The sequence below is a fragment of the Sus scrofa genome, chromosome 4, assembly GCF_054392235.1.
Source record: "Sus scrofa isolate SSC_HxYL_T2T_F1_AM1 chromosome 4, Sscrofa_HxYL_maternal_Yorkshire_Landrace_v2.0, whole genome shotgun sequence".
In the NCBI taxonomy this organism is placed as follows: Eukaryota; Metazoa; Chordata; class Mammalia; order Artiodactyla; family Suidae; genus Sus; species Sus scrofa.
In genome coordinates, this window is record NC_139386.1 from 31,560,759 (window position 1) to 31,588,241 (window position 27,483).

Sequence of the window (27,483 nt, forward strand, 5' to 3'; positions counted from 1 at the left end):
GCTCAGAGATCAAAGAGGAAACCTCCTTTGCTTGATACCAGCTCTACACAGGTTCAACCCAGCTAAGTTGCTTTTCAATTGCATGCTGCTCCCATTGTCACACGACTGCAAATCCTCCCCAGGGGCCAGGTGTGGGGCAAGCTGACCTAAGCTATCCCCTGAGCTAGTCTCCAAAGCGGGCAGGCTGAGGTCGCCCTTCACCCTGGCTTCCCACACAATCGCTCCATGCTCTCCCAGCGAGCTAAAGGAAAGGCTATAGTTAGATTTTTCATTTAAAATTTGGCACTGCCTGAAGTCATTCCCTTGACTTCCAATGACGGTTGCCATTATATTAAAAAGAGTAAATTTGCTGCTGCATTACTTACTGCCCAGAAAATCCAGCTGAAACCTGCTACTGCCAAATCTGCAGTTTCAATGCAAGGCCAGAGACTTTAAATAGCTCCTGCTAGTGAGGATTTTCTGCTCTCTAGAAAAAATAAAAATTTATTTTGATAAAGCCTCAGTTAGAAGGATTGGACATGGACCATTAGAAACAGAAAATGGCTGTCCCTGTCTCTCTGCCTTTCTGACCGCCCCATTTGCATGATTCTTAAAGGCAAAGTCTCCTCAGAGGGGTGGTACATGGCATTTCTGATCAGAGTGAGGGTGTTTTTCTTTACTTACATTTTGCCAAAGTCCCTGGAGTCTTCCTCTAGAGGCCCAATCTCCACACCTAAAATGTTTATATTTATAGGCTCACTGGTACACAAAGCTGTTAAAAAAGAGAGAGAGAGAGAGAAAGAAGTGAAAAAATGAAAATTCCTTCTCAGAATATCCCCATATTGGGTAGGGCCTCCTTCTCCTAAGATTTCATTTGATTCCCTTTACTTATTTAAAGTGCTGCTAAAAGAGAGAAAGAAGGTACAGAAGTGAGTTTTTTCCCCTTTTGTTTCATTCTCCTGGCCCCACATTATCTTATACCTAAACCTTTCCATAAGACAGAACAGGTGATGCAGGGAAAATAAGAAATTGATAACAGAATGCCTTATTTTAATAAATGTGTGATTTTTTTGGACATTTAACAGTTAGCTGTTTGTAGGATATTTGTCCTTGTTCTTAAAATGTATTCAGAGGGTCAGGTTTGACAACTGGATTGTCTGGTTTGCTCACCATGTGGAAGCTTTGGAAACCATGTCTTAATGCTCTATTGTTGGTTGGATGTGCTGGCAGGATGATCTTGAACACCTAAGAATCAGAATGTAAAGGCGCTCCCCCCACTGTGGCATCTGCAGAGAACTCTGTTAAAATATTCAGAGCAGCTCTCACCTTTCTGAGGTCTATTCCACCCAGAAGTTTTAGTTTAACTTCTTGAGACTCTAGAGAACATATGCAACCCCATTTTACAAGACACTATTCAAAGACCATATTTTTTCTTCCCTGGGAATATTAACACCTTAGATAAATACCCTACCACTCAACTCAAGCAGTCCTATACCATGGTCTGTGCACTCCTTTCTTGCTTTTAGATGTGCTTTTGCCCAGTCTATTTCTTTTTTTAAATTTTTAATAGTTGTTTCCCCAATACACTTGTTTTCTGCTGTACAGCATGGTGACCCAGTTACACGTGCATGTACACATTCTATTTTTGCACATTATCATGCTCCATCATAAGTCACTAGACATAGTTCCCAGTGCTATACAGCAGGCTCTTGTTGCTATTCCATTCCAAAGGCAGCAGTTTGTATAACAACAGTCCTTGAGCTGCTGGAGACTCTTTTGTGGGCAGGTGGAAAACCAGTGCATCTGGGAATTGATTGCCTATCCTCCAAACCCTTTGGCTAAGAAACTGCAGATGGAGAAGTTTGCAAGCCCAGTTCACCGATAACGTTTTCTCAATTCTGGACGACTTGGAGGTGTCTCCTTCAGGCAAGCGCTTCCCTCTTGGACTGAGTCGAACCTCCCTGCTTGCTTCCTCTCCCTCCCTGTCCCGCTTCCAGGCAACCTTCCTCATGAATCTTCCTCAGAGACCTTCCTTAATAAGCCACTTTCAAATAAGCCCTCATTTCAGAATCTGCCTCTTGGTAACTTGACTTAAGACAGTGTATCTTCCTCTTAATAAGGAACAATCAAAACAAACATTACTCTATGCATGGTCTAATCAGTACACAGTGAAATATAACTAACTGCTAGTTTATTCTAGGCAATGTAATTAGAGCAAGTAACTGTGATGAAACTGTGACTATTATGGAAAGGAAATCCAGACTCTGTAATCTAGGGATTTAGCTTTTATTGCTCATCAACTAATGAAAAAAGAATGGTTATACATTCAGTGAAAGGGTAGTCTAGAAATACTGTGCCAGTCAACACAGGGAGAGGACAAGGTAGACATCCTGCAGGAGGCAAATTAAATACTTCCAGTTTGGAATTTGTATTTGTGCAATCTGGATATTCCAGTTACTCCCAAGGCAAGAAACAAACATAAAACATGTTCTTAGAGAATCCTACTTCTGGCCATGATGGAGCAGCCTGTAAGGACCCAGCCTTTTGCCAAAAACAATTATATAACTGAAAAAAAGATTCAGAACAACTATTTTAGATGTTGGAAAACTGACAGTGCAGGTCTACGATTCCTAAGAGAATGAACTTAAGGAAAGGGGTCTCAGGATCATGAAGTCTTTCTCCCTGGGGACACTTCCAGATGGCCACATAGGTGGAGGACCACAAACAGAGCAGAGTGGCTTTGCTGAGGTCAGAAGACAGATGTGCACAGAAATACAAATATCATATGCTATCACTTATATGAGGAATCTAAAAAATGATACACAGGAACTTAATTACACAACAGAAATAGACTCACACAGAAAACAAACTTGTGGATACTACAGGGGAAAGGGGGAGGAGGGTTAAATTAAGTGTTTGGGATTAAAATATACACACTACTATATATAAAATAGAGAATCAACAAAGATCTACTGTATAGCACAGGGAACCATGCTTAATATCTTGCAATAACTGTAACAGAAAATAATCTAAACAAAGATATACATATATATCATATGTGTGTGTGTGATATGGTGATATATATGTAATATATAGTGACATATATATGTAGCTGAATCACTTTGCTGTATACCTGAAACTAACATTGTAAATCAGCTGTATTTCAATAAAAATAAATTTTCAATTAAAAAAAGAAGATGTGAAAATAAGAGACAATGAGGGTGGCTGGAATTTGTGAAGCAGCATACTCAGAAACAAGAAAGCTGGCAGAGAAGTAGTTGTTGAAGCCTGTATAAGTGTCCCCTTGAGTTTTTCTCTAAAATGTAAGCTTTGTCTTCTAAGGGCAAATCTCCATGAAACCAGACAAAGAATAACTAAAGATGAGGAAAATAAACAAACAAAAAACTAACGACTAGGAAGCTGCAAACTAACAAACCCCTGGAGCTCACACAGGCTGGAGACATCATGATAGCAGCCAGGGTGGGGCAATCTCAATGAACACGCCAGTAACTGAGTAGAGAAGAGAAATCCCCATTCAATCCTCAGTGCTGCTCAAGCCTGGAATTGAAATGAGAACAAGAAAGGCTAACCAAGAAGGCCTGGGTATGCCATCTCAAAGCAGACCCGTAAATGAGAATTTCATGCATGCACGACTTCCCTTTCCATGTCATCTATAGAGAATCACAATTATTTTCAGTAAAGTCATCTGACAACCAAGGATGCTGGTAAAAGTCCCTTTTGTTAGTAACCTTTCTGCTGGATTTTCTGATGATACACAGTGTGCCGTGACCCCTGGGTATGAGAGGATTGGGGTCGCATTTCACCCAACTTCAAGTGCAGCAAACCCCCAAGTCATAAATTTTGTGTTCCACATGTGACAGCAGCTACAGTTCATTTCTTCAATATTCACTTTTTATTCTCATTACCACTGTCACATACGAGGTTAAAAATAGGAATAAAAGAATGCAGGTGGGGAAAACATTTATAGATGTCTCTGGGAAATACGCATGGCTCTGCCATACATATTTTCTATGTATTTTGAATATATTATTATATTCAGCCTATAATTTCAAAAATCAAGGTTTTTTTTGTTTGTTTGTTTGTTTTTCCTTTATTGATACATCAGCTCTGGGCTGGGCTTTAAACTTTCTTTTCTTTTTTTCTTTTTTTGTCTATCTAGGGCCACACTGGCAGCATATGTAGGTTCCCAAGCTAGAGGTCCAATTAGAGCTGTGGCTGCCAGTCTACGCCACAGCCACAGCAACGTAGGATCCAAGCCGCGTCTGGTCTGCGACCTACACCACAGCCCACTGCAATGCTGGATCTTTAACCCACCGAGTGATCCCAGGGATCAAACCTTCATCTTCATAGGAAACTTATTCAGATTGGTTTCCACTGAGCTGTGACGGGAACTCCTAAGCTTTTTACACTTTCCAGTGGAGCCCTGAAATCAGCTTAAAGAGAACAATGTATAGTTTAATAGGTGTTTGCTATGTGTTACATATATTATACATATACATCCCTTGATATCATATGGAATCTTCAACCATAGCTTATATTTATTAGATATTTTGAAATGATTTGTAAGTTTTTTTAAGAAGAGACACAGAGGGAAGTGAGGAAATAACTCCCTGTATGTTTATAATCAACAGAAAATCAATTTCAATCTCATTGATTGATATTTATATTTACATATATATTGAAGCCCTGACCTAGGCACCTACAGCCTATTTTCTGGATATATATATAGTATGTTCAACCAGCTCCCTTCTAATCAGACCAAATAAACATATAACAGTGTATATTGCTAAAGCTTTAATGAGGTATAATTAACCTTTATATTTATTTTTTCATGACTCTTGCAGAAACATCTTTAATGCTAGCAATTAACATGTGTATCTGTATTCCTAATGCCTTAAAGAAATTAAACCTGCTAAATGATCAATTCTAATAGCGTTCAATGAGCTAACAACTTAAGTATGAAGCTAATATAGGTATGAAGCATATTGAGAGGTTTCTTTATTGCTTTTTATAATAGCATTCTCTATACAAAAAGATCAAAAGATTATATAAGTACATTGATTTTATACTCATAAATTGATTATACACACATTTATTTTTTAAGGAATTAGCTCACTTGATTGTGGAGACTGCTAATCTGAAATCTGTAGGTCAGGCCAGCCAGAAATTCAGGCAGGAGCTGGTGTTGCTGCAGTCTTGAGGGAAAGTTTATTCTCCATCTGTTGATCTGTAAAACTAAGAAACAAGTTCTCTGCCTCCAAAATACAATAGTGGGACAAGGATAGGACAGACATTCCCATTCCATTATACAATTGTCTATACATCTCTTTAAGGTAATCTAAGCTGGAAAAAATGCTTCAGATTTTTTCCAGACTCTACCCATTACCATCCCAAAGCCATTTCCACATTTTAAGTTATTTCCAACAGCAGTAGCCACTTCTCAGTACCAAAGTCTGGAGTAGTATCCTAGAGGTACTATGACAAAATACCAAAAACTAGGTGACAATGGAGACAGAGATTGGAGCACTGGGTCTACAAGTCGAGGAATATCAAGAATTGCTAGCAACCACCAGAAGCTAGAAGAGGCTAGGAAGGGTTCCTCTGTAAGGCCTTCAGAGGGAGCACAGCCCTATAGACAGCTTGATTGTGAATTCCAGCCTCCAGAACTGTGAGAATAAATTCCTATTGTTAAGCCACCTGGTTGGTACTTTGTTATAGTAAACCCAGCGAACTAATGCATTGTTAAATCTTGTTTTTCTTTCCTTTTTTCCTCTCTTTTTACTGCTGCATCTGCAGCATGTGGAAGTTCCCAGGCTGGGGGTGGAATCTGAGCTGTGGTTGCCAGCCTATACCACAGCCACAGCAACACCAGATCCGAGCCACATTGGTGAACGACACCACAGCTTCCATCAAAGCTGGAATCTTAACATGCTGAGTGAGGCCAGGCATTGAACCCACATCCTCACAGACACTATGTTGGGTTCTTAACTTGTTGAGTTAGAACAGGAACTCCTTGCTTTTTCTTTTATCCTAAGCTTTTCTATGTCACTGAGACTCCAGCATGCGCCATGGCATATTTTCACATTCAATGTGTTTCTGTTCTCCAGCTGCTTCTCTTGTTCTCTTCAACTTTGGAAAATTCGTGAAGATGGTGATTTTATTTTCTACTTTTTCTTTCTCCATTTCCTAATTGCCAACTCAGCATTGCTACCAACTCTTTCCTAACGCTTATTTTTAAGTGTGTCAAATCTTAACAGGCAAATCCTTCATGAATTCTACTATTGGCTCCACCATGCTGAAGACAGATATGGTTCATATGAAGACCCAATGTGGCAATATAATCTCTACCAGGATGGAAGCCTGCATTTTTGCAAGGATTGAAATGGATATGTTCATTAAACAGTTAATTTGTGTCTATTACATTCCAGATACTCTGCTAGTCACTGGCTAGCATGACATCAGAAAGTTTAATAAATGTTTTATTGACGAAAGAATGATCCAAATTATATCCACATTAGTAATGTTCCCAAAGAATTCTTCACTTTGACAAAAGCCACCCCATTCACAAGAGGTAGCTGTGCTCCGTGACTGCACAGTCCTAGCTTCCATTTCTTTCTTGCTTTTCTGTGTCACTGAGACTTCAGCATACCCATGGCTCATTCACTACATTCAAAGGCAACTTCTGTCATTCACTACCTGGGTGGCTTGATCTGAATTTTCTGTCCTGCATTTGCAACAGCTCCGAAATCTCCGTAATAATACATTGGATAACACAATGTTGTTGTGAGGATTCAAAATCATAGTCTTTCTTGAGATAATATAACATGAACAATTGTTAATTTTTACTACTTCTGCTCTTAAGGACTTTGCAGCCTACATAAGGAATGGCGGTGGAGCAATTCTTTCTAGGTTTGCAGCAAACATGTATATTTATAACCAGCTTGAGTGTTCTATTTCCTGCCATGCTGACTCCTGTCTAACTTTGGTATTCATTTAGGAATTACCAATACAGCTTATGTTGGTCAGATCTAATGTCTCTAGAATTTTGATAATGAGGAGGAAAAGTGCTTTAAGACAAATACAAGTAAGTGCCTCTTGAGAATATAAGAAAGGATCACATCCTACTTGTGGATAAAGGCATCATTAGCCAGTTGCTTTCTCTGGTTCCAGATTCCTTCCTTTGTGGCTTCCCATTTACTGAGCAAGAACAGTTCTGGATTTGGCCTCTGTTTTGCCTGGAAACAGCAGAGGAAGACTCAATATTTAGCTTGGTTTTTTGTCACTACCTGTGACTGCAGGTGTCCCAAAATAAGTTGATGGATCAGATATCAACTTTCCAACCTTACTTACAGTTGATAACCTCACTGTTTTATTGCAACGTATCATGCTAAGGCAGTAAGACAGTCAGATGTTGGTTTGGATTCTCCTACAATACAGGAACTGTGCATTTGTGGGGCAGGGTGGGGGTGGGGCAAATTACTTAACCTCCCTGAGGTTCAGTTTCTTTGCGTGTAAACTGAGAGAAATACAGACTAGATAAAGTCATCAGATGAAGAGTTAGCACATGGTATGGCTGACAGAATGATATCTCTTATTATCTCTGTTTATTCTTCAGTCATCATCTTGTTTATTTTACTATAGCATTTTCAAATCAAACCAATTGCCTATAAGTGGAATTGGGGAGCAAGAAGCAAGGGCCATTGAATACTGAGCAGGGAAGGGAGCATGGTGACAGTTGGATATACTTAATGTGCATGCTTGCTCTCCTTCAGATACTCAGCATTTGCTTGTCCATGGCCTTGACCTCAGATGACCCATTCTTGGACATTTCCTTCCCAATCAGTCCTTTCTTCAGTCTTTTTTTTTTTTTTTTTCAAGCACAACTTTCCTTTTTAAGCACATGTTATAACATAAGTTAACAGAGCAATTATTTGTTTTACCAGTTGAAAAGGGCAGTGTGAAGAATACAAAGAAGGCTGTAACATCTTAGAAGTAAAATAATCTGGACTTGATATCTATTTCTGCTACTTAGTAGTGTTTTGACCTTGAACAAGGTACTTACTTCTCTGTACTGTGGTTTCTTCACTAAAAAATGACTGTAATTTTGTCCATCTGAACTGATTTTTGAAAGGGAGAGATATATTGCACAGAAAGCATCTGAGGCATCTTCTAACCTAAAACTGATAGGCGAAATGTTAACCATTACTGAAAATACTACTAATACTATGAAGAGATAAATTATTGTAACTGAGAGGTTTTGACAGAAAATGTTCCTGATGTTTTTCTTCTACAATAACAAACGGATGAGAAAGAAACAAATGATATTTTGAAAATAAAAAAGTGAGGAAACTTGCCAAGCTAGATATTTAAATTTATGTTATAGCTGATTTAACAACATTATAATGATTCCATAGATGTATCAAGTAAACAGACCAGTCTAAAACAAATTTTAGTATAGACATAAGAATTTAATCTATGATAAAAGAAGAATCACAGAATATTTAGACAGGATTTAATTGTTTAATAATCGATATTATGTGGAGTTCCCGTCATGGCTCAGTGATTAACGAATCTGACTAGGAACCATGAGCTTTCGAGTTTGATCCCTGGCCTTGCTCAATGGGTTAAGGATCCGGCATTGCCGTGAGCTGAGGTGTAGGACGCAGACATGGCTCGGAGCCTGCGTTACTTTGGCTGTGGCGTGAGCCGGCAACAACAGCTCTGATTAGACCCCTATCCTGGGAACCTCCATATGCTGCGGGAACGGCCCTAGGAAAAAAAAAAAAAGGCAAAAAGACAAAAAAATAGTAATAATAATAATTGATATTAAGAAATTTAGCTAAATATATAATAAAAATATAGCTAGATTTTATTTTAGTTTAGTTCAGTTTTAGTTTTACAGCCACACCTGCAGCATATGGAAGTTACTGGACTAGGGATCCAGTTGGAGCTGCAGCTGAGTCCACCTCAGCCATGGCAACCAACACCAGATCCAAACTGCATCTGTGCTCTTCACCCCAGGTTGCAGCAACACCAGATCCTTAATTCACTGAGCAAGACCAGGGAGCGAATGTGCAGCTTCAGAGACTATGTCAGGTTCTTAACCCACTGAGCCACAATGGGAACTCTGGTTTTTTTAAATGCGTTATCTTTTAGAAATGACATTGAAGTATTTATGAATGAAATAATATAATGTCTAGGGTTTCCTATAAAATAATAAAGATAGATGTGGGTACAGAAGAAATAAGAGTCCATAAATTGTAGCAGTTGAAGTTGGTTGAGCACATTGGAACATGTTACTCTATTCTCTCTACCATATATCTTTAACATTTTTCTTAATAGAAAGTTAAAAAAAATGTGCTAAGTAGTCAACGCAAGAAGTTGGGGGAAAGATCAACAGAATATATTCAAAGAAGTAAGAATAAATAAATACAGAAATCAAAGAAATACACTAAAAAGACAGAGGGAAGATTAATACAAACAAAAGTTGGTGTTTTGGAATAATAGGCTCAGCTTGTGAAAAGACTGGTAAAAAAGAGGATGTAATTAAACAATACAAACATTTTAAAAAGAGGAAATACCTATAGATAACACAAATATTTTAAAAGATAATTTATTTTGTTTCCTAGCACATTGTCATGTCAAACTTATAGCTACTTTATTTTCCTCTAGTGCTTCAGCTTTAGGAAGGGTTGTGAGCCATATAGCAAGCCACAGCTGTCCAATAATTGGGAAGGAGATCCCTTACTCTAAACTACACATTTATTATCCATGCTTGCACATCTGTCTCATGATTTTGCTTAATGGAGGATCAGCCTCCTGGATTCAATGACGTTACATTTCTTATTAAAGACCTTAGATTGGGATAAATTCACTAAGAATGTGATTCTTTGTGCTACCCAGGAGAAGCCTACTCATCAGCCTTTTTTAATGCAGTTATATGTAGTTTCTAAGTAGTTATATCTGCCTCCCTCGTTTGCAATTACTTTCTGAAGGGCAAGGACTGGGGCTTATCCATCTCTGTTCCAATCTTACAGAACAAAGGCTTACCAGAAGCATGTCAAAAAAGTTAAAACACTGGATGAAATGTAAAAATGTTTTTTTTTAAAAAAACAACAAATTCCCACACACCCACACATGCTCAAGAAGTTTATTTTTTTATTTAATGTTTATTTTTTAATTACTCAAATGAATTTATCACATCTGTAGTTATATAATGATCATAACACTCCAATTTCACAGGATTTCCATCCCATAACCCAAGCACATCCCCCCACCCCCCAAACTGTCTCCTCCGGAGACCATAAGTTTTTCAATGTCTGTGAGTCAGCATCTGTTCTGCAAAGAAGTTCAGTCTGTCCTTTTTTCAAATTCCACATGTCAGTGAAAGCATTTGATGTTGGTGTCTCATTGTATGGCTGATTTCACTTAGCATGATAATTTCCGGGTCCATCCATGTTGCTAAAAATGCTGGTATTTCGTTCATTTTAATGGCTGAGTAATATTCCATGGTGTATATGTACCACCTCTTCTTTATCCACTCCTCTGTCAATGGACATTTAGGTTGTTTGCATGTCTTCACTATTGAAAAGAGTGCTGCAATGAACATCGGAGTACATGTGTCTTTGCGAGTCATGGTTTTCTCTGGATAGATGCCCAGGAGTGGGATTGCTGGATCAAATGGTAGTTCTATGTTTAGTTTTCTGAGGAATCTCCATATTGCTTTCCAAAGTGGTTGCACCAATTTACAATCTCACCAACAGGGTAATAGGGTTCCTTTTTCTCTACACCCTCTCCAGCACTTATTGTTTGTAGACTTTTGGATGATGGCCATTCTGGCTGGTGTAAGGTGGTACCTCATAGTGGTTTTGATTTGCATTTCTCCAATAATGAGTGATGTTGAACATCTTTTCATGTATTTTTTGGCCATCTGCATGTCTTCTTTGGAGAACTGTCTATTTAGATCTTCTGCCCATTTTTTGATGGGGTTGTTTGTTTTTTTGGTATGAAGCTGCAGAAGGTGTTTATAAATTTTGAAGATTAATCCCTTGTCAGTTGAATCACTTGCAAATATTTTCTTCCATTCTGTGGGTTGTCTTTTCATTTTGTTTAGGGTTTCCTGTTCTGTGCAGAAACTTTTAAGTTTGATTAGGTCCCATTTGTTTATTTTTGTTTTTACTGTCATTACTCTAAGATGTGGATCTGAGAAGACAATGCTGTCATTTATGTCAGAGAGTGTTTGGCCTATGTTTTCCTCTAAGAGTTTTATGGTTTCTGGTCTTATATCTAGGTCTTTAATCCATTTGGAGTTTATTTTTATGTATGGTGTTAGAAAGCTTTCTAAGTTCATTCTTTTCCATGTGGCTGTCCAGTTTTCCCAGCACCACTTATTGAACAAGCTGTCCTTTCTCCATTGTATATTCTTGCCTCCTTTGTCAGAGATTAGTTGGCTGTAAGTGTGTGGGTTTAATTCTGGCCTTTCTTTCCTGTTCCACTGATCTATATTTCTGTCTTTGTGCCAGTACCATATGGTTTTGATGACTGTTTCTTTGCAGTAGTCTGAAGTCCGGGAGCCTGATTCCTCCAGCTCCATTTTTCTTTTTCTGGATGTCTTTGGCCATTCTGGGTCTTTTGTACTTCCAAACAAACTTTAAAATATTTTGTTCAAGTTCTGTGAAAAATGTCCTTGGTAATTTGATAAGGATTGCACTGAATGTGTAGATTGCCTTAGGTAGTATAGACATTTTGATAATATTGACTCTTCCTATCCAAGAGCATGATATGTCTTTCCATCTGTTTGTGTCATCTCTGATTTCTTTCATCAGTGTCTTATAGTTTTCAGAGTACAGGTATTTTGACTCTTTAGGTAGGTTAACTCCTAGGTATTTTATTCTTTTGGATGTGATGGTCAACAGGATTGCTTCCCTAATTTCTCTTTCTGATCTTTCATTGTTAGTGTATAGAAATGCCATCAATTTCTGTGTATTAATTTTATATCCTGCGACTTTGCCAAATTCATGGATGAGCTCTAACAGTTTTCTGGTAGAGTCTTTAGGATTCTCTAGGTATAGTATCATGTCATCTGCAAATATGGATGGTTTTACTTCTTCCTTTCCAATTGGGATTCCTTTTATTTCTTTCACTTCTATGATTGCTCTGGCTAGGACTTCCAAAACTATGTTGAAGCATAGTGGTGAGAGAGGACATCCTTGTCTTGTTCCTGATCTCAGCGGGAATTCTTTCAGCTTTTCACCATGGAGAACGATGTTCACTGTAGGTTTGTCATATATGGCCTTTATTACGTTGAGGTAGGTTCCCACTATGCCCACTTTCTGAAGGATTTTTTTAAAATCAGAAATGGGTGTTGTATTTTGTCAAAGGCTTTTTCCATGTCTTTTAAGAGGATAATACGGTTTTTATTCTTCAGTTTGTTAATTCGGTGAATGTATCACACTAATGGATTTGCAGATATTGAAGAATCTTTGCATCCCTGGGATAAATCTTACTTGATCATGATGTACATCTCAAAAGCCGTTAAAGAAATTGGAGTAATTGGTATCTTATCCCTCAGCTGTGGGGGTCTAGACTGTTGTAAACTTCCAAGGAAGAGAGAATTCCTATTTTTTCACAAGTTGTTACAAATAATTTTAAGAAGTCAACCCTAACATAATCTTGATGCTAGAACCAGACAGGAAAAGGAAACTATGGGCCCTCCCAATTAGAAAGACCAAATAAAGTACTTCCTCCTCAGTGTGGGACAGAGAAAACTACAAGAATGTTGCACTCTCGTTCTAAACATGAGAATGATCTTAGACATCCTGTTGTTTTTTTAAATATTAACTGATAGCTGAGGATGCAAAAAAACCTAAGGGGAAATTTCCTGAAAATGACAAGCCCTTCCTAAGAGGGAAAAGACTCAGAGCTGCTGTCACCCACAGTGTGTAGCTGGAGCAGAAAGAATCTGCTCTAAACACAGGTGAAAAGAAATCTGTAGAAATTTTAACAACATTTTAGAGCCCACATGTCAGGTGGCATGATGGACAGTAGAGCTCAGACCTCCTGACTCAAAAAAAGGCTGTTGCACAACTCTTTTTTCCCACAGGTTCTCCTGAAACTCAGGAGCAAGCTTGGAGGCAGGGCGGGTAAGCAGAGACTTCCAGGCAAAGGGCAAGTGCAAGCTCTTGGGGCTGCAGTTACTCAGATCCTGCCTTGGTGGCCTGACAGAAGGAATTTTGCCTTTTTCAGGTGTAAATATTATTAACTTCACTCTCTACTGTTCTTTTACGCACACCACCTAGCAGTCAACCAAAAATTATGAGACGTGAAAAGAAGCAAGAAAATTGGACCTAATGCTTAATGAAATATGGGAGAAGAAAGTAACACTAAGAAGGAGGGATTTGGAGTTCTCTTGGGGTGTCGTCACTAAGGTGGCTTGGGTCTCTGCTGTGGTGAGGGTTAAGTCCCTGACCTGGGAACTTCCACATGCTGTGGGCATGGCCAAAAAAAGAGAGAGATTATCCTGCTGGATACTAAGACATATTTTAATGCTATAATAACAGGTCATAAAGTTCAAAAAATAAGAACGGTGTCAATGTCACCATGGACTAAGAGCAGACATATTGAGCATATAAACAGAGATGGATAAGCCCCAGTCCTTGCCCTCCAGAAAGTAGTTGCAAACATGATTGCTGCATCCTACCCAGAATGGTGGAATTTTTGTCCCCATGTCAGTGATTATCACATGACACGTAAAGATGCAACCATTTTACACACATTAATACTACAAGAAAAGAGTGCACAGAGCAACTTAGTGGCCTCTTCTTGCTCTTAAAATATGCTGTGACCCACGGTCTGACCAAGAATATGCTGTACCTAACAAGAGTGGGGAGACAAAAGTCACTGTTAACTAGTCTTTGAATAATTAACAGGGCTGACAGTTTAGATCCCAGTAAACAGTCTTCAGGGCTTTTGGGTTAAATGTTAATTACAGCATTTCAGGCCCCGCTAGTTAATTGAACTGGTAGTCAGAGAATTTAATGTTTACTTTCTATTGACCACTTGCTGAGCTGGAGGAATGAGAAATCTGGGGATGGTTGTACTAAATCAGCATTTTTTTTTTCTTGATAGGAATAAGCAGGGAACATCATAAAACCACAGCAGTATCTTGGTAAAGCTTGAGAACTGTGCAATTAACCACGACCTCTACATGGTAGTTACTGAGCTGTAACTTAAAGCTGAAGAAAGTGTCATTATCCTCTCTGAGTCTTTTTTATGTTCCTGGACCCAATTCCAATGTGTAGCAGGGGAGGATTCCCTCCAACACGTCCAACTAGCAGAATTGAACTCAATTCTGACACTAGCTAACCCGGAGACAGCATCAGATCCCACAGATTAGGGGTTCAGTCCTACGAGACTGTTTCCCACCCCAACTTCAAATGCCTGTTGAAAGTCCAGATTATTATCTGCGCTTCTGACCGAATGAATCAGACGTTCTCAGGACCCACTTCACCGGTTTGATTAATTTGCTAGAGCAGCTCACAGAACCCAGAGAAACATTTTACTTACTTTACTTTCTTACTGCATTTTACTTAAGCGAAGCATAGAATTTAGGAACAGCCAGATGGAAGAGATGCACAAGACAAGGTACGGGGGAAGAGCAAGGAGGCTCCAAGTTTTCCTAGAGTGTGCCACTCACCCCCAGTCTCCATGGGTTCACCAACCTCGGAGCTCTCCATACTCCATCCTTTTGATTTTTATGGAGATAGCCTTGAAACTCCATCTCTCCTCCCCTCCCTGGATGTTGAAGAGTGGAACTGAAAGGTCCAACCCTCTAATCACATGGTTGGTTCTCATGGCAACCAGCCAATCCTTTGGTAAGGTCTCAAAGTCCCCTTGTTAACATAACAAAATGCATATTAGGAAGAAGAGGTTTTCCAAGAACTTTGCACAATGAGTAATTAATTATACAGATCAAATCATTTTTCTAAAAGAGGCAGATGTTTACATTCTTTTTTTTTTTTTTTTTTTTTTTTATCTTTTTAGGGCCACACCTTAGGCATAGGGTGTTGAATTGGAGCTGTATCTGTTGGCCTATGCCACAGCCACGCCAGATCTGAGTGGTGTATGTGACCTACACCACAGCTTATGGTGATACCGGATCCTTAACCCACTGAGCAAGGCCAGGGATCAAACCCTCAACCTCATGGTTCCTAGTCAGATTCGTTAACCACTGCACCACATGGGAACTCCCCCGAAAGGATTTTTGATTTTGCAGTAAAATCTTATCTTTCAAATACCTTCTTCATGCAGCTATATCTACAGATATGATCATGATAATATCTAATATTGTTAAACTTCATTATGTTTTAAGAGTTTACATGTATTCCTCATGAAACTGCACAACTTGGATTGGGAAGTGAAGGAACAAAGATGGCAGAAGATTTGATTTCCAGTAGACTTTGAGCCTCATTATATGCTCATTGTAATACGTTGGCATGCTAATTGTCTCACCCACAGGTACCATGACAGTTCCGAGGCTGACAATAAAAGGCCAAAAAAGTGGGCAGTGGCCCAACTCATGAAAATCCTCTCCCCTTCCTTGAAATAGAATAATCTTCCCATTCATTAGATAATGAAATTACCCAGCCCATAAAACATAACCACCCCATGTTTCAGGGCCATCCTCCCCTTCTGAGATGGCCCACACTCTGTGGAGTGTGTATCTCTCAATAAATCTGCTTCTTACATTTCACTTTGCTCTTGCTGAATTCCTCTTGCCCTGAAACATAAAGAACCTGAGCTCCATTAAGTCCTAAGACCATGTGTGCAATTTCAGCTCAGAAATTGTGGGTTCTAGTCCCCTCCTGAGCCAGAGATTAGGGGTTAAAGTCCCATTTGAGGTGTGCGGTTTCACTCCTAACAACCTGATGAGATAAACAACTCTCATTATTCTCATTTTTAAGATGAAGAAACAAAGGTGCAGAAACGTGTAGAGCTTCTGCTGTGATAAGACAGACTAATTCTTTTGTTCATGCTCTTGACCTCATGCAAAAGGAGGGAAAAGGCATTCCAGCAAGGGGATAGCATGTGCAGAAATCCTATGCTGGGAAAATACATGGCATGTTCTAGGAGCTAAGTGGAGGACGATGTGGTTAGCAATATAAGCAAACGATGAGGTCAGTGAGACTGGACAGGAAGCTGGGGGCAAAAAACTCAAGGCATTAAAGATCATGGTTAAGGAATTTGGATGTTGTTCTCAAAATAATAGGAGACAACCAATGATCAATTCTCAAACATCACTCTTGTAGTTTTGTGGAAAATGAGCTAGCATTTTTCGTTTTTTTTGTTTTTGTTTTTTGTTTTTTTTTCAAGTACGGCATGTGGAAGTGCCCAAGCTAGGGGTCAAGCCACAGCCACTGTAGAAGAAACACCAAGTAGTCAGCCTGAGAGTCACACAAGAAGTCCTCTTGTTTTCGTTTTCTTTGCTGTTTTTTATTTTTTAATAAACTTTTACAGAAACCTAGCCACAACCCTTCATTTACCTGTTATCTATGGCTGCTTTCGTGCTATAGCAACTAAGGTGAGTATTTGCAACAAAGACTTAGGACCCAGAAAGCCTAAAATACTGGCTCTGTGGTCCTTTATAGTAAAAGTTTGCTAACCCTTGGATTAGAGATGGAAAGTAGGGAGATGATTTGAGATGCTCTTTTATTCTTCCAGTAAAGAGATGTTGAGAGATAGTTGTGGAAATGAAGAGATAAATGGTATAAATTATGTTTTGAAGGTATAATCTTTGTCAGTGATTCTTACACTTTAGTGTAAGAATTAACAGGCTAGAAATATAGACGCCTGGCCACCACAAGCAGAGGATTGATTAAGTAGTTTGGGGGGAAGCAGTGTTGGAGAGGAGGATGCTGGAACCTGCATTTATCACCAGCTTGCCAGCACAAGAGTTTTCAAATCCAGTTTTTCTTTTCTTTTAAATAGTTATATATTTTTTATTATAGTTGATTTACAATGTTCTGTCAATTTCTGCTGTACAACAAAGTGATCCAGTCATACACACACACATTCTTTTTCTCACATTATCTTCCATCATGGTCCATCACAAGTGACTAGATATAGTTCCCTGTGCTATACAGCAGAATTCAGATTCCATTTTTTTGTGTTTGTTTTTCTAGGGCCACACGCTCCGCATATGGAGGTTCCCAGGCTAGGGGTTGAATCAGAGCTGTAGTCACCGGCTACACCACAGCCACAGCAACTCGGGATCCAAGGTGCATCTGCGACCTACATCACAGCTCATGGCAATGCCAGATCCTTAACCCACTGAGCGAGTCCAGGGATTGAACTCACAACTTCATGGTTACTCGTCAGGTTCGTTAACCACTGAGCCACGATGGGAACTCCCCAGATCCCATTTTGAAAGCTAGTTGTGTGGACAGGGGTTGGAAGTGGGGTGAAAGGGTTGAGACAAGGGCAGGATCAAGAGTGACATCACAGGCTTGAGATTAGAGGGATTAAGAAAAATGGTAATGGAGACATACAACGGAATACTACTCACCCATAAAAAAGAATGAAATAATGCCATTTGCCAGCAACATGGATGGAACTAGAGACTCTCATACTGAGTAAAGTTAAGTCAGAAAGACAAACATATGATATCACTTATTTTTGGAATCTAATATATGGCACAAAGGAACCTTTCCACAGAAAAGAAAATAATGGACTTGCAAAATAGACTTGTGGTTGCCAACGGGGAGGGAGAGGGAGTAGGGTGGTGGGGGAGCTTGGGGTGAATAGATACAAACTATTGCCTCTGGAATGAATTAGCAATGAGATCCTGCTGTGTAGCACTTGGAGCTATGTCTAGTCACTTATGATGGAGCATGATAATATGTGAAAATAGAATGTGTACATGTATGTGTAACTGGGTCAGCATGCTGTGCAGTAGAAAAAAATTGTATTGGGGAAATAACTATTAAAAAATAATAAAAAGAAACATGGTAATGCCATTTAGTGAAACTGGGAAGACACAGTTTTAGAGGGAGGAGGGAACAAAAAGTGCCCACTGAACTGCGAAAGTAGCTTGAGACTGAAAAATGAGGCCAGCATCTCCATACATCAATGGATCAGTTTATTATAGGGGAGCTTATTCACAAGGTAGGATTTAGTGGATGGGATCTGGAAGCTTTCACAGCTGCACTTTGTACTACCAAGGGGACAACTTTACAGTTAACCTAGGGTATGGGGTACATGCTTGGGAATATGAAGTGCATTCCTAAGTCAAGATTTCTGAATGAGTAACTAATCTCATGGGTGTCAGGAATATGTCAACAAAGGTCTTCATTGGCGACTACCAGAGCATTAGAGGCCATGTGGACCTAATGATCAATAAGCAGTATCTATTAACTATAAAGCTCTTGATGATAGAAAAGAGATTTACTACACAGTATGGCTCTAAGTAAGGTCAGTGGAAGGACAGGAGGAAATGAATGGGCCCAAGATGGCATAAGTCATGCTAACAACCATACCTGCAGGAAAGAAGAGGCTGCAAGGAGAAAATAAATCAAGACTTCAATTTGGGACATTTTATTTTGAGCTCCTTGGAAACATTAAGTGAGGATAAGTTGGTAGTTGGAAAAGTGGAAGTGGAGCATAGGCATGAGCTTAGGATCAGAGATATGACTATCATCAGAGAGTGTTTAAAACTAGGGGAAAGAAGGAGACTACTTAGGAGTAACTGTAGAGGGCCAATATGAGCTGATTTCAGATGGATCCTTGAGGAGTTCCAGCACTGGGGTATGGAGAGGTAAATAAAATAAAAATAGGAATTAGCAACCAGAGAGATGGGAGGCGAAAATGCCCTGATTCAAACACCCAGTATCATGCCTTTAGGAAAATTACTGGCGTGGCCTCTTAGATGGTCTCCCAGCCTTCCAAATATTCCTCACATGGATTTCAAAAAGAAAATATGACCAGGTTGTTTCCTCACTTACAATAATATTTCAATCAATAGTCTTCATGGTTTGATCCCCTGACCTTGGTGACAATATAACTGAGCTGGAGAATCTTTTCTGGGAATTTCAGTAGATAGTTCCCAGAAGGCAGACACCCTGGTTAGTCAAACAGAGAGAGAGGATTACTAATTACTTCCTTACAGGTCAGTGACCTTTGTATAGGATGCAGCCGTTTGTGGTGCTCTTGGACTAGGACTTGATATTTATTCCTACCACTTCCAACTGCAGTGTGGACTTCAGGATGTACTGGTCTCAGAGCATAGGATGAAAATGGCCCACCGGAAGTTACAAAACAATTGATGCTATTTTATTCTATATTTTAATTGCTTATTTACTTGTTTGGTGCCTGTGAGTAAATTGTAATCTTTTTGAAGACAGGCTCTTATTCATCACTATATTCCTAGTACATAGCACAGTGCCTATATAGTATTAAGATTAAAAATATTATTGAAATGCTATTAGTAACAAAGACTTTCCCTTATTTTACTTTTTTTAATCCCTCAGAAATTTACTGAGATTGTGTTTGGTGCTGAAAAAAAAATGAGCTAATCCCTAGAAATAAAGGGATGAAACAAAAATATAAGGTCCCTCATCAAATGGAACAGGGATTATCTTTCTCAGTCTAGCCAACGCCATTCAATTCATTGCAATACAACTCAAATCGGTTCAACTCAATTCCCTGTAATTCAAGGCAACCAAACTCATTCCAAATTCAACTCAATTTAGTCCAACACAATTAAATGCTCACCAATGTATTGCAACTCAACACAATGCAATTAAACAAACTTTAATTGAGCGTTTCATATATCAAAGACTGGGATAAGAAAACATTCAATAACTCAAGAATTTTTGGAAACAATTTATAAAATATGCCTCTTTAATGAAGCACTGGCTGAGACATAATGAAGTATGTCAACTTTTATAAATGTTCTAAATCATCTCACATTTCTCTAGTCAGAAAGATAGGCTAGTCCCAACACTGACATAGAAACACTTCTTTTTAAAAAGGCACCTCATTCTTACTAAAAAAATTAAAAAGGCCTTAGAATATTTTATTCAACACATACAAGAAATTAAAAATTTTAAATTAAAAAATAATCAAAATTAAACAACACATTAACTGAAACTAAGATGTAAAGTTCCAAGTATGCAGGTTTAGCTCTTAGTGGTGTTCCTGTCTTTGGGAGGTTATTTATTTGTTCTTTATGTTCTTAGATCCAAGGAGCATAGGAAATGCTAAATTTAGCCCTTTGATTTGTATGCCTTGATACGTCTTAGTTTTGTGCCCCGAAAACTGATCAGTTTTATCAAATTCTGACATGGCTGCAATGCTTTGTAGCCACATTGTACCACCAGGGAGAAGTTTCACATTGTGCCAATTTTCTAATTTGGTTCATCACCTGACAACAAGCCTCCAAGTTTCTGAAAAACTGGGACACTGGTTATATGCTCAGGCTTTCTCCATCCATGCCCAATCCTTACCAACATTTGGACTACTCAGATGTACTGCAAGGCAGTTATAACTTACTTATCTTCCCTTTGAAATCTAAAATTTGAGCTTTGTTAGTCTAATAATGTAAATACATTTATTTCTGTTTTTACCATGAAGGCAAAGGAGGAATTTATTTCTGGCTTGCTTTCCTTTGACTCTTCAATATCCAAAGCAACTATGAAATTCACTGAAAACCCGTATTATAATGTTTGCCTTTCTATAAAATAAACACAACCCCTACTTATTGTTCAAGTTTCTGGTCTGTGGTCATTTTTTTTCTACATCCTTCCAGACTAGATTAGGAATCCATACAATTAGGGATCCTTCACATCTATGGATGCTCCTCTAACAGTATAATACACTCTTCTGTAGTCGCTTGCCTTCTCTCTATAAAAGTTTGTGGGAGGGGCATTCATGTCCTCCTCCTCTCTGCCCTTCCAGTGCTTGTTACATAGGGGTATCCAGCGAGAGTCTGCTGATTATCTGTGAAGCCTGCAGCATGTTCTTAGTGCAGCTTTGGTTCCTTGAGTAGCACCCTTTGGGAAAAAAAGAGTCTCTTGGAAGAACTGTTTATTGAGTCCTCTTACTTTGGGTCCAACAGTTTGGCTGCACTTCTGAACCACATTCTGTAATCTAAATTCAAGTCTAAATATGTATCTCTTTTAGGGGAGAAATGTGGAGTAGCCTTTATGCTGAACCAGTCCTAAATGTTGTGGTTAACTAGGGGCATTCTTCCATCAGCCATGCCAATCAATTGGGGTGTGTGTGTGTGTGTGTGTGTGTGTGTGTGTTTCTGCTTTTTGTACTGGAGGCTTACCACCACCTGAAACCTCCTAAGTAAAGACCAAGCATTGCCCATGAACAGGGGAATTTGAAAGGCTGACCACATGCCTTAAGGCTTCATACAGATAAACATTAAATAGGTATTGTACAAGGTAGAACAGGAATCTCTTTTAAAAATAAAAATCAGGGTTACTTGTGCTACTATACATCACATAAAGAGTTTTTGGGTGACATCTAGGACATTTTGATATGCTGAAAAGTCAGTTCATTGTTTTACTTTGTTTTTAAAGTTCTTATTCCATTAAAGTTACAAATGCAAAAACCTATCTTCTCTTTTAAGAAGCTTTTGTTTGAGTTACATTTCATATAATTTTATTTAAAATTCTAGCAAATTTTACCAACCACCTAATTGCCTTTGGAAAATATTTGGTTTCATTTACAATTTCATTAAATTTATACTTTCTAAGTACTTGGGTGGTCTGAATTAATAAACAAACTATTTCCATATACTAAAATAATTTGTGTATCTGATAATTTGAACATACATGTTGAATCTTGAGTTTTATTACGTGATTCTGAACTCTACATAAATCACAAATATGAATTAATATGAATGTATGGCTAACCCATTTTTCTCATACGCCAAAATCTAAAACATTATTTCCTTATAAAATCACAAATACACACAAATGTTTAACAAAGATATAATCAATGATATAGATTTTATTCTTTGTACATTTAATTAATTCTAATTAATTAATTTATACTTTGTACATTTGTACATTTAATTCTAAATTTTCCCAGGTTTAAAATTGCTCATCTATTAAGATATTTAATAGATGAGCATCTACTAAATAGTTTTAAAAGATGCTCATTTATTAAGAAACTACTACATCTTTTCACACAAGTTAGGATATTATCCCATATAACTTTGAGGTTTCTTTATCAGAATATATGAAGCTGTACTTTTAAGGACAAGAATTTTCTTTTTCTTTTTTATAGCCATACCTGTGGCATATGGAAGTTCCCAGGTCAGGGGTAGAATTGGAGCTACAGCTGCCAGCCTACACCACAGCCGTAGCAACTCCAGATCCAAGCTGCACCTGTGACTTGTGCTGCAACTTGCAGTAACACTGGATCCTTAATCCACTAAGCAAGGCCAGGGGTCAAAGCCACATCCTCATGGATACTATGTAGGGTTCTCCACCTACTGAGCCACAGTGGGAACTCCAAGACAAGAAATTTTGACTAAAAGGCTGACAGGCTCCTGGGGGAGTCACTGAATCCCACATCAATAACAACATAACTCCGAGATGCAAGTGGTCTAACAGGAGCCATCCGATTCTCTACCCCCATGTCACCTCGTTGGATTGTGCACTTCTCTGGTTGTTAGGATATGAAAATGACTTTTCCATATAATTCTAAAGAACTTCATGCTTTATGGGGTTCTTTTTTCTTTCATCTTATTAGGCTTCCTTAAGTCTAACAAAGTCTTAAAATAATATCCAATTAAATTCTTAGTTATCAAGTCACAAACTTCCAATGTCATCCTCTTGATAGTACTCTTGGGAAATGGAGTTTTTTTCACTGATTTTATGGAAACGTGGCATTCTGTGCTTAGATATTCATCTGCCGGTACATAGAGAAGTTATGTAATTTTCATAACTTATGAGTTCAATCATCTGTATAGGAAGAATAAAAAGAGGGTCATAAGGGAGTTCCTATTGTGTAGCAGCAGAAACAAATCCTACTAGTAACCATGAAGATGTGGATTTGATCCCTGGCCTCACTTCGTGGGTTAAGGATCTGGCATTGCCATGAGCTATTGTGTAGGTCACAGACACTAACTCAGATCCCGCATTACTGTGACTATGGTGTAGGCCAGCAGTTGTAGTTCTGATTTGAAACCCCTAGCCTGGGAACTTCCATATGCTTCAGATGCAGCCCTAAAAAAATAAATAAATAAAAAGAGGGTCTTGGGGTGGCCTCGGAATTGGCAGGGCCTACCTTACCAATTTCTAGTCAGTAACTCTTACCATGGCCTTATAATACCTAACTGTTTCTAGTAAGATCTAGAAGAGTTGGGCCCTGGAATGGAACTGTTAAGTTCTCTGTGGGTGAATTTTATTTTAGATACCACCTATGATTTTCAGGGAAGTGAACATGCAAGAGGCACATATGCCCTCTACGTGTTCATAAGAAGCTGTCCTGTTATAGTTCTCCCAAACCCAGTCAGATATCTGATGTCTACCCAACCCTTTGTCTACACTTTTCATCCTTATTGTTTTGGAGGCCATTTCTCATCTAGTTAAGTCACTCTTGTTCATGAGTAGAAGCTCAAGGCAAAGGCTCCCAGTGCAAGTGACTAAGACAGTACATTCCTCTTTGAGGGTGTCTCAGAAAAACACTCAGGAACTTTGGGGACAGAGCAAGCACTAGATTTTACATAGCCTTTAAAGACTAAGTTTTAAATAAGAAAAGAGTTGTTTATTCTGAGCTTTCTAACAATATCAAAATGAACCCTGAGGGGGTGATAACTTCTGTGGTTTTTCTGAGAATCTTTAAAAGTGAAGTTTTCACTAGGTTATGAGCATGGCTTTCAAATTATTGCCAGAAAAAATGACTTAAGATGACTTCAGGTTTAAAATAGCTTCTGGGCAGCAGCCAGATAAAGGTACTAGTCAACTACAATACCTATGACAATAGTCAAAAAAATCTAAGCATTACAACCAAAAAAAAAAAATTCTATTGGATAACTAATAGTACAAATCTGAAAGGGATGATCAGAGCAAATGGAAGTGAATTGAGGGAAAGGAATCCAGGAAATGGCATTGACACTGGTTCCAGTATTGTCATGGATAGGGTCAGAGATAGAAAAAAGCTGAATGTTTTTCACTTCCATAATCCAAAACCTCCAGGTGAAGTCCATCTTTCCTCTAATTCTCTTTTATTCCAGTGGTGTATACTGGATTGGTTCACTCAGTCTCTAGCAGATCATAATTCTAGTATGCATTCTTTCCTTACAAAGTCTATATTCAAAAAATATTTAACTATAAAAGATTATCCAATTAAATACAGGGATATATCATGTTTATGACTTGAAAATGCTCAATATCGTTAAGATTCAATTCTCTCCAAATTCCTGTGTAGAAAGGCAATTTCAATTAAATTCCCCATAGGCACTTATAAAAACTAAAAAGCTGGCTCTAAAATACATAATTTTATATAAACTAGCTAAAATTCAAAGAATGTAAAGTAGTCGAACTAACCTTGAAAAAGAACAATGTTGAAGGCCTTATAAAACTTTTTTTCAAGACTTACTTTAAAGCTATAGTAATCAAGACAAGTTGTATTAGGACCAGATGGCTTCAGAGAAAACACTATCAAACATTTAGAGAAGAGCTAACCCCTATCCTTCTGAAACTATTCCAAAAATTTGCAGAGGAAGGAACACTCCCAAACTCATTCTATGAGGCCACTATCACCCTGAAACCAAAATCAGACAAGCTACTACAAAAAAAAAAAAGAAGAAAATTACAAGCCAATATCACTGATGAACATAGATGCAAAAATCCTCAACAACATACTAGCAAACAGATACATGAAAAGGATTGTACACCGTGATCAAGTGGGATTTATGCCAGGGATGCAAGGATTTTTCAATATCCACAAATGAATCAGTGTGATACACCACATTAGCAAGCTGAAGGATAAAAACCCTATGATCCTCTCAGTAGATGCATAAAGTTTTTAATAAAATCCAACACCTAGTTCTGATAAAAATCCTCCAGAAAGTGGGCATAGAGGAAACCTACCTCAACATAATAAAGGCCATATATAACAAACCCAGAGCTAACACCATTCTCAATGGTGAAAAGCTGAAAGAGTCCCTTCTAAGATCAGGAACAAGACAAGGATATCTGCTCTTGCCACTGCTATTCAACCAGTTTTCCAAGTCCTAGCCATGGCAATCAGAGAAGAAAAAGAAATAAAAGGGATTCAAATTGGAAAGGAAGGAGTAAAACTATCACTATCATGCAAATGACATGAAACTATACCTAGAAAATCCTGAAGACACTACCAGAAAACTGTTAGAGCTCATCCATGAATTTGGCAAAGTCTCAGGGTACAAAATTAATACACAGAAATTGATTGCATTTCTATATACTACAAACAAAATATAAGAAAGATAAATTAGGGAAAGAATCCCATTTACCATCACATCAAAAAGAATAAAACACTTAGGAATAAACCTACATAAAGAGACAAATATCTGTACTCTGAAAACTATAAGATGCTGATGAAAGAAATCAATGATGATGCAAATAGATGGAAATACATACCATACTCTTGGATTGAAAGGACCAATATCATCAAAATGACTATACTATCCAAGGCAATCTACAGATTTGATGCAATCCCTATCAAATTACCAAGGACATTTTCCACAGAACTTGAACATAATATTTTAAAGTTTGTCTGGAAGCACAAAAGACCCAGAATAGCCAAAGCCATGCTGAGAAAGGAAAATGGAGCTGGAGGAATCAGGCTCCCTGACTTCAGACTATACTACAAGGCTACAGTCATCAAAACCCTATGGTACTGGCACAAAAACAAGTACAGATAAGTGGAACAGGATAAAAAGGCAAGAATTAAACCCATACACCTACAGTCAACTAATATATGAAAAAGGAGGCAAGAATATACAATGCAGAGAAGACAGCCAGTTCAATAAGTGGTTCTGGGAAAACTAGACAGCTACATGAAAAAGAATGAAATTAGAACACTTTCTAATACCATACGCAAAATAAACACAAAATGGATTAAAGACCTAAATATAAGATCAGATACTATAAAACTCTTAGAGGAAAACATAGGCCAAACACTCTGTGACATAAACCACAACAATATCTTCTCAGATCCAACTCCTAGAGTAATGAAAATAAAAAAAATAAAATAAACAAGTGGGACCTAAGTAAACTTAAAAGTTTTTGCACAGCAAAGGAAACCCTAAACAAAATTAAAAGATAATCCAGAGAATGGGAGAAAATATTTTCAAATGAAGTGACTGACAAGGGATTAATCTTCAAAATTTATAAATACCTCCTGCAGCTCAATACCAAACAAAAACAAAAAAAACAAACAACCCCATCAGAAAATGGGCAGAAGATCTAAACAGACAATTCTCCAAAGAAGACATATGGATGGCCAAAAAACACATGAAAAATGTTCAACATCACTCATTATTGGAGAAATGCAAATCAAAACCATTCTGAGGTACCACCTTACACCAGCCAGAATGGTCATCATCCAAAAGTCTACAAACAATAAGTGCTGGAGAGGGTGTGAAGAAAAAGGAACCCTATTACACTGTTGGTGGGAAAGTAAATTGGTGCAACCATTATGGAAAACAGTATGGAGATTCCTCAGAAAACTAAAAATAGAATCAACCTTTGATCCATCAATCCCACTCCTAGGCATCTATCCACAGAAAACCGTGATTCAAAAAGATACTTGTACTCCAACGTTCATTGAAGCATTATATATAATAGCCAAGACATGGACGCAACCTAAATGTCCATCGATAGAATGAATCCAGATGTGGTACATGTACACAATGGAATATTACTCAGCCATAAAAAGGAATGAAATAGTGGCATTTGTAGCAACATGGAAGGACCTAGAAATTATCATGCTAAGTGGAGTTAGTCAGACAGTAAAATACCAATGGCACATGCTATCATTTATATATGGGATCTAAGAAAAGGACACAACAAACTTCTTTGTGTAACAGATAACGACTTATAGACTGTGAAAAACTTATGGTTTCCATAGGGGACATGTTGGGAATGGGCTGGGGGTTTGGGATGGAAATGCTATAAAATCTGATTGTGATGATTGTTGTACAACTATAAATGTAATAAAATTCATTGAGTTAAAAAAAGACAATGTTTTATTGATGTAAAGATAAATGTAGATCTATGGAATATTATAACAAATCTAGAAATAGGTCCACAAATGGATGATCAATTGATTTTCAAAAAAGTTTCAAGGTAATTAAATGGAGAAAGGATAGACTTCACAACCAGTGGTACAGGAATAACTAAATATCCTTTTGAAAAAAAAAAAAAACCTTGATGTTCACTCACATCATACACAAATAATCTCAAAGTGCACAAAAGACTTAAA

At 38.1% G+C, this 27,483-nt stretch overlaps 1 protein-coding gene across 15 annotated transcripts in view; it reads right to left on the bottom strand.

Moving 5' to 3' along the window:
- Positions 1–14,809, bottom strand: part of LOC146403748 (uncharacterized) — a 286,927-nt gene extending 272,118 nt beyond the window's left edge. For 5 of the 15 annotated variants that reach the window (XR_014843506.1, XR_014843502.1, XM_085021891.1 and 2 more), the window contains exons 1-2: positions 14,696–14,809; positions 664–751 (exon numbers count right to left, since the gene is read on the bottom strand). Coding sequence is in view for 3 of the 15 variants with exons in the window: in XM_085021891.1 (XP_084878017.1) it covers positions 664–751; positions 14,696–14,735 (128 nt within the window). In the remaining 12 variants the exon portion in view is untranslated. Of the gene's footprint in view, positions 1–264; positions 467–663; positions 752–5,116; positions 5,236–7,125; positions 7,236–14,695 lie in introns of those variants that run through there. The other 10 variants (XR_014843501.1, XR_014843499.1, XR_014843498.1 and 7 more) reach the window with 8 other exon arrangements.
- Positions 14,810–27,483: the final 12,674 nt, after the last annotated feature.